Source organism: Pelophylax lessonae, assembly GCF_965119305.1.
Source record: "Pelophylax lessonae genome assembly, chromosome: 9".
Taxonomy (NCBI): Eukaryota; Metazoa; Chordata; class Amphibia; order Anura; family Ranidae; genus Pelophylax; species Pelophylax lessonae.
Genome location: NC_138776.1, coordinates 177,236,736 through 177,252,650, shown reverse-complemented (window position 1 = coordinate 177,252,650; position 15,915 = coordinate 177,236,736). Strand labels below are relative to the sequence as shown.

At 43.3% G+C, this 15,915-nt stretch overlaps 1 protein-coding gene across 4 annotated transcripts in view; it reads right to left on the bottom strand.

Annotated features, from left to right (window-relative positions):
- The window catches only part of ADK (adenosine kinase), a 320,703-nt gene that overhangs the window by 17,337 nt on the left and 287,451 nt on the right, over positions 1 to 15,915 (bottom strand). For all 4 annotated transcript variants that reach the window (XM_082268425.1, XM_082268428.1, XM_082268426.1 and 1 more), the window contains exon 10: positions 566 to 652. In XM_082268425.1, the coding sequence (XP_082124551.1) occupies positions 566 to 652 (87 nt within the window). The remainder of the gene's footprint in view (positions 1 to 565; positions 653 to 15,915) is intronic.

Genomic DNA, 15,915 nt, shown 5'->3' with positions numbered 1-15,915 from the left:
AACGCAAGCTGCAGCAGACATCTCCACACTCTTGAGTGTGGGTGCCTCTTCATAGTGAAGGCATTAGGCCACTTGCTCAAGTTTATTGTGCCATTTATAGTTCAGGAAGCTTTGTGAATTCCCCAATATGGTTCCACATGTGATATCGCAGCACCTCCTGTGAGTCCCATTTTAAGCAGTAGATCACTTATAGCTCTGTTGCTGGATGAAACAAGCACTAGATCACCTTTAGAAGTGATCTGTTGCTGCAAAGGGGGTTTCCAAAGAGCAGATTGAGGATTAAAAAAAAAAAAAACCAAAAAAACACTTGTGTAAAAGAGCGCACTGTTATAGAGGATTTTAACAAAAGAGAAAGCTGGGAAATCTCTGAAATTTTTGTAGACTTAATCTTTACGTTACACGAGTGTTTTAGGTCACTTTTGCAGGGTGCACCATGTTCTGTACCAAATGCAGACAATTTACAAAAGCGAAACCATTTTTACAGCGCTCGACATGGGAAGGGCTGCAATTGACACCCCCTATAATTACCATGTTCACCATGACTGTCAAACTTAGTACTACTTACCTCCAACAAATGCATCCCCAGCTCCATTGGTGTCTACTATTTTACCCTGGTCAATCTCTAACACGGGGAATGCCACAACTTCGTCCACTAGAAAAAGAAAGCTATAGATTACACAGCATGTCAAAAGTTCAGCATTTTTTTAAGATCTATCATACAACCCCAATTCTAAAAAAAGTTGGGACGCTGTGTAAAATCTACATTAAAAACAGAATGCAATGATTTCTAGATCTCATGCTTCTATTTTATCCACAATAGAAAACATCAAATGTTTAAAACGAAGAAAATATTAATATTGGCTAGAATTGGGTAATCGTTTAGGAAAAAAACTTGGGGCTGGGCCACGTTTAACACAGTATAGCATCCTCTCCTGTTACCACTCTGTAAAATGTCTGGGAACTGAGAAAACCAGTTGGAGTTTTGGGAGAGGAATGTTGTCCCATTTTTGCCCGATTTAGGATTTTAACTGCTCAATAGTCCTGGATCAACTTTATCATATTTTTGGTCTCAAGATGTGCCAATTAATTTTAATTGGTGCAAGGTCTGGACTGCAGGCAGGCCAGTGAAGCACCCATACTCTTCCACTATGAAGCCATGCTGTTGTCATAGATGCAGTATAGCTATGTCCTGCTGAAATATGCAAGGCCTTCCCTTGAAAAAAGATGTCTCAATGGGAACATATGCTGCTCCAAAACCTGGATATATCGTTCAGCACTGATGGTGCCTTTCCAGATGTACAAGCTCTCCTTTACATATGCACGAATGCACCTCCATACCATCAGAGATGCAGGCTTTTGAACTGATCACGGATATCAAGCTGGAAGGTCCCTCTCTTTAGTGCAGAGGATGCGGCACCCATATTGGCCACAAAAAAGGTTAACATTTCAATTTGTCTCACCACATAAGTTTTCCACTATGTAGCAGACTATTTTAAATGGGTTTTGCCCCAGAAAAGACAGCAACCTTTCTGGACCATGTTCAGATATGAATACTTATTTGCATGCTGGAGCTTTACCTTGCATTTTTGGATGGCACAGCGAACTGTGTTCACAGACAGTGATTTTTGGAAGCATTCCTGAGCCCATGCACTGACGTCCCATCATGCCTGTTTTTCATGCAGTGGCGTCTGAGGGCCTGAAGAGCATAGGCATCCAATATTGCGCTTCGGCCTCGTCTCTTAAGCTATAGGAGATTTCTCCACATTCTGTGAATCTTTTGATATGTACTACAGATATATTTTAAGTCTGTGCAATTTTACATTCATTAACATTCTGATATTGTTCGATAATTTTTGATGCCGTTACAGATTGGTGAAGTCTACCTATTTTTACTGCTGAGACACTGACTTTAAGATGCTATTTTTTACCCACTCATGTTATTGCCCTTTTGCCAATTGACCTAATTAGTTGCAAAATATTCTTTGAGCTTTTCCTTGTTAGTAACACTTTGCCAGATTTTTTTTGTTGCTCTGTCCCAAACTTTGAGAGGTGTTGCTGCCATCAATTTCAAAATGTCCATATTTTTTTATTCCCTTAAAAATGGTACATTTGCTCAGTTTAAACATTTGATACATTTTCTGTTTTCTATTGTTAATAAAAATGGGATTTTTGACTTACCGTAAAATCCATTTCTCTGATGTTCATTGACAGTCACAGCTCCTGATTCTTAATGATTAGGTTAAACTGCCCCTTACAGGATTAGGACACTAGGCAGGAAAAAGCTTGACTACACCTATGGGCAGTCCCAGGGGGTATACACCCACACTCCGCTATAGGCACTTAGGTTTTGTTACAAGCAGTGTCTGAAGAAAGCCAACTCCACAGAGGGGTGGGTGCTGTGTCTGTCAATGAACATCAGAGAAATGGATTTTATGGTAAGTCAAAAATCCCATTTTCTCTTTCGTTCATTGACGGACACAGCTCCTGATTCTTAACCATTGGAACGTCCCAAAGCAGTGTTAAATATGTGGGGTGGGAAAACAGAAAAAAATTCCCAAGGCTAACTATAGCCAACCAGGTAACAGAGCTCAACCATAAACTGGAAAAACAATACACCCTCAACAATGACCAGGTTCTCTGAACAGCAGCCAGCAAAACCTTGTGGCCAAAAGAAGCATTCGCAGATGCCAACGCAACCACTTTACAAAAAAAACTTTGTAAAAAGAAAAAGTGTGCACCGACGACCAGGCGGTCGCCTTGCAAACCTGCGTCACTGACGTTTGAAGACGGAAAGGCCAGGAGACACTAAGCGCCCTAGTAGAGTGCGTCTAAAAAAGGGGAAGGAGGAACCTGACCCCCGATGCAATAAGCCTGAACCACCATCTGATCCATCTGGAAATGGTCGCAGAAGAAGCAGACAACACTTTGTGAGGTCTGCCTGTGAGCACAAAAAGTGTCTGGCTTCCTAAAAGACTCCGTAGCTGCCCGATACACCCTAATCGCCCGGACAACATTCAAGACATGCCAGGCAATTTGATTCAGATGTTTAGGCCTGGGACACAGGGAAGGCAACACAATGTCTGCATTCAAATGACAGTCAGAGACCACAATAAGAAGGAATGACGGAGAGAGGCAAAGCACCACCTTATCCTTGTGAATCACCATAAGGTGAACAACAGTTCCGACACCCTGCATGCAGAGGTGATAGCCACCAAAGAAGGCCACGACCTGGGGCAGCGTCAGCAGGGAACCTCCTGAGCATTTTCAAAGAGAAGCTTCAGTAGAGCTGAAAGCACCACATTAAGATTCCAGGGAGGCAATGGAGCCCACGCTGAAGGAACAGAAAGTCGGACACTCTGAAGAAAAGGAACATACCAGGGAGTGTGTGACTAAAGGTCGTTGGAAAAAAAAATGGCAAAACACGATACCTGGCCCTTGATGGTACTCGAGGAAAATTTCTGTTCAACCCCTCGTTGAAGGAAGGTTAAGATCCGATCCACAGGGGAAGGAGCGAGGAAGAACCCCAAGAGACTCACACCAAGCTATGTATGTCTTCCACGTACGATGATAGATCTTTCTAGAGGCAGATTTCTTAGCTTTCAACAGCGTATGAATCACCAATTCAACCCTCCATCCTTCAGCACCTGGCTTTCAACAGCCAAGCCGTTAAAGCCAGTGACTGTAAAGCAGGATGGAAGATTGGTAGTTGGGACAGCAGATCCTCCCTCATAGGAAGTCCCCAAGGAGAATCGGCGACCAGCCATACCAGATTGACATACCAAAACCGGCAAGGCCACTAGAACGACCAGACTCCTGCACAGCAGCCGTGGAAGAAGTTTGAGAGGGCTGGAACTAATCAGTCAGCCCACCTTAGAATGCCAGCTACTTATCGAGCTGCCAGGACACTTCTTGTGTCCCCTTGGTGGTTGACAGACCACGGCCATGGTATTGTTTGAAATAATTTGTACCCGAAACCCCTGAAGAAGATCGTCCAATGAGCCAGACAGTCTGATCGTTCAGAGTTTCAGTACACTAATCGGCAGTCTGACCTCTGCCAGAGTCCAGAGCACGTCTGTGCTGAGGACGCCTTCCCACCCAGACAGGCTGGCATCCGTGGAGACAACCGTTCAGTACAGGGGAAGAAGGATTTTCCCTGTCAAAGTGCCAGAGAGCGAAGCAACTGTGCCAGAGAGCGAAGCAACCGCTAGAGACCGTGGATCCTTGACCGATTTCACCAGAATGTCTTTAGCAGAGATCTTGTGTGGAACTGTGCGAACAGGCCGCCTCAAGGGTGGACACCATGAGGCCCAGCACGCGCATGCAAGCCCGAAGGGATGACTGCCGAACAGAAGCTGAACTGCCTCCTGCAATTCCTGGAGTTTTTTCAGAGGAATAAACACTCTGGCTGAGGCCAAGACCAGGGTCAGACCCAGATAGACCAGTTTTTGCGTACAGAACCAAAGTAGACTCCTGAATGTTCAGGATCCAACCGAACTCCCTCAGAGTTCACAGGGCAATCTCCAGTAGTCCATAAAAGCAGTTGGAGACTGCACTCGCAGAAGTTCATCCAGGTACCCCAGTACCGCGATCCCCCGCTGACTCAAACAAGGCCAACCCTTCTGTGAAGACCCAAGGTGCGGATGTGAGACCAAAGGTCAACGCCACAAACTGATCATGCTCCTTGTCCACGGCAAAACGGAGGAAGCGCTGGCAACCAGCAAATATTAGAATGTGCAGGTAGGCATCCTTGATGTCGATAGAAGGGAGAAGAAATCTCCCTGAAGTAGGGACGCCACTAAAAATGTGAAAGGACTCAATGCGGAACTTCTGTACTCGCACAAAGCAGTTTAGCGCCTTGAGGTTGAGAATTGGACGTACCTTGCCTTCCTTTCTGGGGACTGTAAAGAGGTTTGAGTATAAACCCCTGAAAAAATTCCGAAGTCAGAACCGGAACAATCACCCCTTGAAGTAACAAGTCTTGCACTGCCCCAAAGAGACTCCAAGAGCGATATGGGGACAAGTGCATGTTGGAAGGGGAAAAAAAACCTTTCCGGAGGACAAGACAGAACTCGATCTTGTAGCCTGACCAAATAACTTAGTGGACCTACTTGTCCTGTACCAGGGAGGTCCATGGATCCAGAAACCAGCAAATAAGTCCCCCCACCTCAGATACAGGTGAGGGCGCAGAGGCAGTTATGTCTGCAGGTCTGGAAGAGCCTGCTCGTGGCTTGCCAGACCAGGTCCCCTTGTCTTGAGACCCTGAGAGACGAAGAGGCTGCTTAGGAGCAGAGGAAAATGGCCCACGTCTATAACAGGGCTCCTAGCCCTCTGTAGCCTGCGGAAGAAGCTTTCTCTTCCCCCGTGAGACACTTAATGTCATCTGCGGAAGCTCCAAACACGCGATACCTATACAAGAGGGAGGCCATATAAGGTCTTCTTAAATGTCTAGTCTGCAGACCAGCATTTCAGCGAGACAGTACGCCCAAGCACCACTGCGGATACAGACAGCCTAGAAATCAAAGGAGTCGCATCCAAAGAGGCATCACAGACAAAGTGTAGCCCCCTGGGCCAACCGGTCTGCCAGCTCTGCAAAGACAAGGGGAAGCTGTTCTCCCTCCAGGTCCTGGTGTAAATGCTTAGCCCACGTAGACCCCGTAGGTGAACTAGGTCCTTACTCCAGACTAGGCAGAAAAAAACAAACTATATATAAAAACTATATAATAAGTGCCTATAGCTAAGATTGAGTGTATACCCCCCCCCCCCCCCCCCCGGGACTGCCCATATGCATAGTCAAGCTTTTTCCTGCCTAGTGTCCTACTCCCGTAGGGGGCAGTATAACCCAGTGGTTAAAAAGAATCAGGAGCTGTGTCCGTCAATGAACGAAAGAGAAATGTGGGTTTATGAGATTTAAAAATCTTTACATTCTGTTTTTTAAGTAGATTGTTACACAGCACCCCACATTTTTTTAAATTGAGTTGTACATGAAAAGCAATGCAAAAATATGTAAAAAAGATAAAAAAACATTTTAAAAGGGAACATGAATTATAAATGGTATCTTATGCATTGTGAATATTGCGGATCCAGTTGCATTATACAACAGCTTTACTTTTTTTCTTCCAAAGCGTAAAAGAAAAAAAAGGTGAAATCCTGCGTTTTAAAGATAACAGGTATGCACCCCAAACATGGGGGGGGGGGGGGGGGGGGCAGAAAGAGTATCCAGAAAATAGATGCCACCCCTGAAGTCTTGACGTGATGTGCTATGACAGTGAACCAAAAAAGAAGGGGTATCCTATTTACAGCACTGGTGCCAGGCAAAGCATCAGAATTAAAGTAGTATTAAATACAAAAGCAAACATATTGCAGCTTATCAATTCTTAGATGTGATGGCTGCATTCGTTTCCTGGCTAGTCTTCCTACAGAACAAGCTGTTCTGCAGATGTAGCAATTACAGGGTTGAGATACAACCTTTACTACCGACAGAGGTGCTTACAATGGTCAACTTTTTTACTTAAGTAAACCAAAAAGCAGCAAAAACAGTTTGCTGCAATTGCTTTTAACGTGTTAGATAAATTAGATTTAGATACACTATCAAATTGAAACTGAACTTCAGCTAACACTACCCTCCCGTCTGATTAACAATGCAGCTCTACAAAAGGTGCCCCTGTGCACCTTCATCCAGAGTGGAAGTACCCCAATACTGGTGGTTTGTTACTGGCCAGATAAATTGAAAACACAGGGGAAACCACCAAAACAGAGCGGAAAAAGACTAAACAAAGAAAGCGAATGCAGCCACCACATCTAATGATTGGTAAGCTAAAATAGATTCCATTTTTGGTTTTGGATTCACAGTACCACTTTAAGGTATTTATCTACAGAGGTAGACACTCATGGGGCAGAAAAAAAGTAGCCCACCTGATCCCATAGCATGGTAGGTAGGTTACACATAACTTTGCTCAAGGTCAGCACCCTTTACTGGGCATTAAAGATGCTGAAGATCTGCATGTCCACTTTCTACACAGGTTTGGTCACCTTTCAAAACATCTCTAAAATTATGAAGTGTGCACAGGCACAAGACTTAAGCTGGATACACATTACACCACTTTTGTTGTTTCTATTTCTTTTAGGTTTACCTACAAATTTGTAGTGCAAGGGCCTACCTGATTGCATACAAATTAAACTACTCTTTCTGTAAAAGAATACTATGGTTATTTTTGAGCTTTCCTTCTGCTAGTTGAAGTCAGGTTCCAATGTTCTTGATCTTCGCTTTATACTGGAAATACAGTTCTGCTGAATCCTATTCACCTTTGTAAGGGTTCAATCATGCTGCACCTTTCCTCAAGATTGTACACACTTCATGCAGTGTCTCCTAATAGGTTTTATCCTTCAGACCTTTCATCATTTTTGTTGCACCTCACTGAGAGGCCAATCAAAGCATCTGGGTGGATTCCTGACTGAGAGAACGAAGTGGACTCCTGTAATCTATAGGAGGAGTAGGACCACACTTCTTTTCTGGATCACAGCAGTGCACCTACTTGTGTCAATGTCAGGATCCACCCAGATGCTTGATAATCCGCTCCCACCATCTCCAGCGCTCAAAGGGCAGAGTAGAGAGTCGGTGACTGACCGTCACTGCTCTCTGTTCAATGAAGACCAAGGACTAAGCAATCAGCAGACATGTGATCGCTCAGTTCTTGGGCTTAGAGCTGGCAAGGGGAAAGCTGCAGCACCATACCATTGTTGCAGCAGGGAGGTGAATATTAACGTTTTTGTTTTATTATGTCCACACTTCTCCTTTAACACTTGCTGAAAAAATGCAGTTGATAAATAAGGACCTACATACAAAAAGGCAGACTTCAATACTCTCATATTCAGAGAGCTTGAAAGCAATTCTATTTCATAAGCAATTTACCAACTTTTTACACCAATAGCTGCTCATAAAGCTATGTCGTAGACACAGGCTGGAACTTTAATGCTTGCAGACAACTCTGTAGCTTGAGTAGCAGCAAACTACAACAAAATAATGTTTTAGTGTAGTGTAGAAAATGTTTAGCACTTCTAGCAGGAACCACTGTAACTGTTCGCTAGAACCATTGTAACTGTTACCTTAAGGCCCCTTTCAAACTTGTGTGACTTAAAAGTTGAGCGATTTTACAAAATTTTGGCTGGACTTGAAGCAATGCCTTTGGACCTCAAAACGCATTAAAATCTGACAAAAGTAGTGCAGGGACTACTTTGAAGTCGCTGCGACTTGAAGTCGTACAGATATGAATGGTACTTAATGGAAATCATGGAGAACGACATGGAGAACGACATGGAGAACGACATGGAGAACGACATGGAGAACGACTTTGCAGTTCCAAATCGTAGGACAAGTCGCACAAGTGTGTAAGGGGCCTAAGTAATACAGACTGTGTTCCAGCCATAACACAAACTTATTTACAAATACTCTAACCATATGTTAAACATTTACTACGGTAGTAGTTGCCCCGTCTCTGCTTCTTATGTTGTGCAGCAACCTGTCAGGAATTTTTGAAAGCAGCTGGCCTGTCAGAACACAGTGAATTTCAGGGCAAAGCAAGATGGGGAGCTGAGAGGTGCCAGGACAGCCCCGCTTGTTATGGGCACTGCTCTGTTCATTATCATGTCAATGGAGTCTGAGCCGACCAGACAAAGCAGGGTTATGAGAACCTCCCAGAGCATCCTGACTCAATCAAGCGACAATATTTCTTACAAGAGCATCTGTAACACAGACCTGATTATGTGAGGCCTGCTTAGGGCTGTTCTGAAGGGATGCGGATATATGAGCAGGTCAACAAGTAAAAAGCAGCAATAAGTGCAGCGATGACACAGGTTCATAGAACGAGGATACTTTTAGCCTCATCATATTCATTAGCGGGGAAGTCCGTTATTGCCGAATTTAATTTGCTTATTTCTAGGTCCTAGACAGGCATTTAAACAGCAGTTTCAATTATACTAAGGCCTCATGCACGTTATCAAAACATCAGCAGAAAGCTGTAGCAGGAGTTTTTCAGCGTTGAGCTTTTTTCAGCTGTAGCGTTTAGCTTTTTTTTTTTTGCAAAACTAGACTCCCACAAAAGCACATGGCTCAAAAATGTTGATAAATGTTGAATAGCCGTGTTTTGCAGCGTTTTTAAGCTTTTATCAGAGTTGGAGCATTTTTACAGCTGAAAAACTTCTCTCAAAAGCCACTAGTTTTTTTTTTTTTTTTCCAGCAAGAAAACGCCCCTGCGAAAAACTGCTGATCACAGCCTAATACAGTGGTTCTCAACTCCAGTCCTCGGGAACTACTAACAGGCCAGATTTTAAGTATCACCTTGGGGAGATGCTGACTAGAATACTGCCATCACTGAGCGCAAAATATATCACCTGTGATTTATTTCAGTTATCTTGCAAACCTGGCCTATTGGTGGGTCCCGAGGTCGGAAGTTGAGAACAACTGGCCTAATGCATAGCTATTTCAACCCCCCCTCTAAAAAAACTTAACCAAGTCCTGTACTGATCCCGCACTGTGCTTGTCTGCAGGTCTTCTCTCCCGTTTCACGGGCTTGGCTAAGTGCAGCGGAAGCCATTGGCTCCTGCTGCTGTCAGTCAAATCCAGTGAGCAGGAGGTGGGTAAGGGCCGAGCTAGGCTGTGTATCAATGGAGCAGCTTCCTATGAGAAGGAGGAACCAACAGTGTCGGCAGGGGATCCCAGAAGAAGGGGTTCAGGTTAGTATAACATCTTGGGAAAGCTGCGCTAGACAAATGATACACTGTGGATTTGGCAATAACACAGAAAAAACATAGACTGCAGTCCAAAAACAACACAAATTATGTATGATGGTATTGGAACAGTCCACAGAAAGAGGATTCCAAGGAGCAGGTATAGGGATGATGAATCCACCACCAATAGGTCACTCCAAACAAACCACGGTGAAGCAAGCTAGGTGTAAGCTTACCAGAAAGAATATGGTTAAAGGCCTTGTAAGATCTGTGAGCGATCAGCTACAGTGGAACTTGACATCACCAAATCCTTATCTGTCCAGGGATCCTCCTCGTCAAACCAATGCAAAACACCAAACTCCTCCTCCAACCCGGTGGAATACCACCAGCCCCTTGCTTTTCTGGCTCCCACTGATTTCCTAGGTGGAGCCCTCCTGGTTGCTGCACAGAGACCTCTTCTCAGGAGGAGTTTGGTGTTTTGCATTGGTTTGACGAGGAGGATCCCTGGACAGATAAGGATTTGGTGATGTGAAGTTCCCCTGTAGCTGATCGCTCACAGATCTTACAAGGCCTTTAACCATATTCTTTCTGGTAAGCTTACACCTAGCTTGCTTCACCGTGGTTTGTTTGGAGTGACCTATTGGTGGTGGATTCATCATCCCTATACCTGCACCTTGGAATCCTCTTTCTGTGGACTGTTCTAATACCATCATACATAATTTGTGTTGTTTTTGGACTGCAGTCTATGTTTTTTCTGTGTTTTTGCCAAATCCACAGTGTATCATTTGTCTAGCGCAGCTTTCCCAATTTACCTTACATCTATAGTGATTCCCACTACAGCTGCTGCTTTTTTGTTTATTTAGCTTAGCGCAGTTATTTACATTCAATATAGTATAACATCTTGTTTTAGTATTGAAAAAAACGAACTTTAAAACTGCGTTAACTTCTAAATACAAATATTACCAAGCATGGTGTGATACCCACTTTTAGCATTATTTTGACTAGTTTATGTTAGATTTCAATTCAGGGGAAGCAGCTAAATGCACAGATATATAGGAGAGGTATTACCGGCAAAAGGATTAAAGATAATATTCAGCCCGTTTTGTGATCCAGATAGCATAGCCACATCTTCTATTCCCATAGCATGCAGCAGCATAGCTTGTTCAAGGAAATTTGGGTCAAAATACAATCCCAGCTTGCTGTCTAGATGGCAAGACATGCACAGCACACTCAGGAGGTCATCCCACTCTTTTGTTGCAAACATGTACCCTGTCTCAAAGCATGCATGCAGCAGATGATAGAACACCAGCATTAAGAACCTTTCAGAATGCCGCTACCCATCAGATTGTGCAACGGAAGTGACACTCTGACCAGAAAACACTTACTGCGCATGCACGATGAGTTCCACACCACTGTGTTCCAAACGCTTCATGATCTGACGGGTAGCGGTAATGTGATAGAACACGAATGCGGACATCTTACTACACCCAGCTACATATTGAATTTCGGAGTATTTTTAGCAATAAAGTAAGCGTATATAAATAAATATTGTAAATTGACATCTGTGATGCTGTTTTGAGGTTACATTTTTAAAGCAGCTGGGCGACAGCAGTAAGAAGGTGGCGGAGGCCATGTTGGTACACCCTGCACTGCTCAACGCTGACACTTTATGCTTTCAAAATGTAACATTCAAACAGCATCACAGATATCAATATACCCTATTTATTTATATACGCTCATTTTATTGCCAAAATTACTCTGAAATGAAAGACGTAGCTGGGTGTAGTAGAATGTCCACATGGGTCTTCTATCAGATTACTGCTACCTGTCATTGCGCATGCGCAGTAAGTGTTTTTGGTCCGACCATCACTTCCATTGCACAATCTGATGGGTAGCGGCATTCTGATCGAACACCAGCTCTCCCTTGTCCAGAGTCAGTTTTGGTGTACAGGAGACGGATATTGAGACAAATTCAGTTACCTACACTAGTTGTCTCTATATTAAAATACATACCTGCATTAACTGGTGTTTTTTTTTTATCTGCTCAATATTAAGTTTATTTATATAGTTTCTACAACAAGACTGGAGTGGTAAAGATTTAAACCTTTTGTCCTTACTAGGAAAATAAATGGTTTCAATATATATCACTGTAAAATTGCAGAAGCCCAGAAAACAGCTGGTATTTCACTTCACTATTTGTAATAAGCATGACATTGGAGAACCTGCAAGAATGTATGGAAAGGATAGAACGAGACGCATGAAATCTGATACTTGTCTAACAGAACTAAAAGCAAAAAGGCAATTAAGGCAGTGCGCATTGTATACAAACTGAAACAAAGATCGAGTGAAGAGTTTCTCACCAGCAGATTTCATTCTGATGTGCTATTTAAGCAGACTTTAAACCTGAAGTCTAGTTTTTCTTTTGGGATACAGCACTAAACACATTAGCTGTGTGTAGTTGGCGTGTACCCAATTACCTGAGCTCTTCTCCATTCATACAAGTCATCTTACTACACCACAATAGTTTGGCTGTACTTCTCCTGTGGATCACAGGTGTGGAATTCATTCTGCACTCGTGACCCGTTTTCACAGAGCCCGTGCTAGCTGGGGAAAGATAATGACCATATGGTCAGGATCCACCCAGGAGCCTTGACTGGCATAAGAGCAGAGAGCAGTGACTGAAAGTCACTAGCTCTCTGCTTTAGAACAGCGGGGAGAATTGAGCGGTCAGTGGCGTTTGATCCTGAGAGACGGTGACGGATCGATGTGAAATCCACCTAGGTAAGTATGATTTAAAAAAAAAAAAAACAATCTTCTCTTTAACCACTTGCCCACCATATGCTGTCCTGGGCTTTAAGCAGGCATATCTGAAAGATGCCTACAGCTGCAGGTATCAGATATTTGTTCAGCTGGCGACTCCCTGCAATGAAAAAGCTATCATAGTGGCTGTTTAGCTGCCTGATTGCTTTTACAATGTGGCAGAAGGAGACACCACGAGTTGCTAAAGGCATCATCTTCTGCATTTCTTTCTCTAGCTTTTGTATGTGAGGTAGAGTGTGAATTACACAACACATAGAAAACAGACAAAGCATTTGAAGGTCTCAAAACATAAAAACTCTGTACACAATCTAGTTAGAAAATACAGAGCCCTGAAAAAGAACAATCTAATGGCATGCATGCAGATATTCAAAGTAGACTAAAGCCTCGTACACACGAGTAGAAATTCGGCCGGGAAATTTCGTCCGACGACCGATCTGCCGATTTTCGGCTTGTTAGTATGGTGCTTCTGACAACCGAATCCGACTTTTCGGCCGAAAAAATCCTGGTGTGCAGGCTATATAATTTTTGTCGACCGTCAAAACGCGTCCGATTTTCGCCTCATTAGTACAGATTTCGATGGGGAAAAATCTTATGAGCAAGACTAGGCATGCTCAGAGATGAAAGAATACAAAGAAAGCAATCCAACACATGACATCACTTCTGAAGTAGAATTCTGCGTGCGGGAAAATTCGTGTGCAGTCTAGAGCACATTCCAACCAACAGACACCACACTCTGGACAAAAGACAGACGACCGGTCGGCGGAAATTCGTTGCGTGTGTACGAGGCTTAAGAGGCTGCTTCATTCAAAGTAAAGAAAAGAAAAAAAGAGAAAAGAAAAAAAAAAAAAATGTGGTTGTCTAAAAAGACCAATCAGGATTCTGGCTTTATTTTTTCCCAATAAAATGAAAGGTGAAACTTGACTGGTTGTGAATGTGAAAAACATCACATCACCTTTCTCATTGTTTTATCCTATTTAAATAATACAGTCCTATGAAGAAAGATGGGAAGCCACTGAGAAATGGAAGAAACACATACTTGTTAAACTTGCCAATTCTTTATTTAAACCAGGTCTAGACAAAGAATTCTGTGACTGTTTTAAACATTATGGTATTTCACACAACTACATGAAAAAAAAATCTGGTAGTTGTACTCAACTGTATGTTTAAAGTGGAGTTCCACCCAAAAGTGGAACTTCCGCTTTAAGTGCCCCTGACCCCTTGACATGCCACATTTGGCATGTCATTTTTAGGGGAAGCAGGTACCTGCTCCCACGGCGGCTCTAGCAGAAATTCTCCTTTGCCCCTCCCTCCCTGCAATCTTCTAGGACTCATCAGAGGTCCCAGTAGATTGCAAGGCCATTCAGGACTGGTGCATGTGTAGTGTGCACCCGGCTGTGACAGCTTGTGGATGCCCACACTATTGATGCCGGCGAGAGTGGAGGGAAAGGTGCGAGGCTTCGGGCGGCCGCATTGCTGGACCGCAGAATAGGGGTGCGTGTATTAAAAGTCAGCAGCTACACTTTTTGTAGCTGCCGACTGTTAATAAACAGAAACGGCTGGAACTCCGCTTTAAGTTTCCTTTTTCAGGTGCATTGGGCACAGGGAAACCGTCTAACTACGCATGAAAATGATTACATTTAATCCTGTAAGATCATCTTTTAGTTACTTTATTTCTATATTCTTTAAAGTGAATGAGCAATCAGAGGTACTACCCCCTTACTTATTCACATAGGGGAATGAGTAGATATCTGGGAGTTAATCTTAAAGGTGACTTTCAGATTCTCATGGGTTCCCTGTCTGCAGACCCCCACAACCACTGGGCCAGGGTTGTGCTAAAGCAGCCCTTGTTCTTATCAAAATGGGGACAAGGTGCTTTGCAAGGACACTGTTGAGGGGATGTGGCCTTAAAATATTGAGGAAAGGTGGTGCACACTTTTCTGACCAGCCAGGCTGCATGCTTGGATAAAGGGATTGAGATTTTTGGGGAGAAACCCTATGCTGCTCAGTTTAAATTTATTTTGCTGCAGGATCCCCTTGTAAATGCATACTAGACCCATTTTTAAGCTATTTTTTGACCTGGGGTTCCCCTTCCAGATCCATTCCACATCTTCTTGCATGATAAGGTTCTTGGATGCAGTTTGGGTGCAAAAGGACTGCACAATGCTCATTAACAGATTAACATTAAATGCCGGTCAATGCATATAAATTAAACACCACATACTTGGAAACGTAGAGCAACACATAAAACCATTCAAATGCAGGTCACTGCATATGCTTTTTCATTGCATCACATTGAGTTATGTGCAATATGGTGTGAAAAGACCCTCACTGACGGAACATCGCATCAGAGACCTAATTCACACTAGCCAGTATAGAAACAGTAGAAATTAAGGAAAAATCGGTCGCACAACACCAGCTGCTAGGAAGATGAATTCTTTATTAACATACGTCAAAAGGTACACAGGATACAGAGATAGATGCATTTCACACTTTCAAAATGCTTGTTCACTACAATAGGAGCATCTGGCAGTCCACAACTATAGTGCACACCCAAACGGGCTACCACCTATAATTGATTGTAGCTGGAGTCATCTGACAGCCAAACATACAGTGGGTACGGAAAGTATTCAGACCCCCTTAAATTTTTCACTCTTTGTTATATTGCAGCAATTTTCTAAAATCATTTAAGTTCATTCTTCTTCCTCATGAATGTACACATAGCACCCCATACTGACAGAAAAACACAGAATTGTTGACATTGTTGCAGATTTATTAAAAAAGAAAAACTGAAATATCACATGGTCCTAAGTATTCAGACCCTTTGCTGTGACACTCATATTTAAATCCGGTGCTTTCCATTTCTTCTGATCTTCCTTGAGATGGTTCTACACCTTCATTTGAGTCCAGCTGTGTTTGATTATACTGATTGGACTTGATTAGGAAAGCCACACACCTGTCTATATAAGACCTTCCAGATCACAATGCATGTCAGAGCAAATGAGAATCATGAGGTCAAAGGAACTGCCTGAAGAGCTCAGAGACAGAATTGTAGCAAGGCACAGATCTGGCCAAGGTTACAAAAAGATTTCTGTTGCACTTAAGGTTCTTAAGAGCACAGTGGCCTCCATAATCCTCAAATGGAAGACATTTGGGACGACCAGAACCCTTTCTAGAGCTGGCCGTCCGGCCAAACTGAGCTAACGGGGGAGAAGAGCCTTGGTGAGAGAGGTAAAGAAGAACCCAAAGATCACTGTGGCTGAGCTCCAGAGATGCAGTCAGGAGATGGGAGAAAGTTGTAGAAAGTCAACCATCACTGCAGCCCTCCACCAGTCGGGGCTTTATGGCAGAGTGGCCCGACGGAAGCCTCTCCTC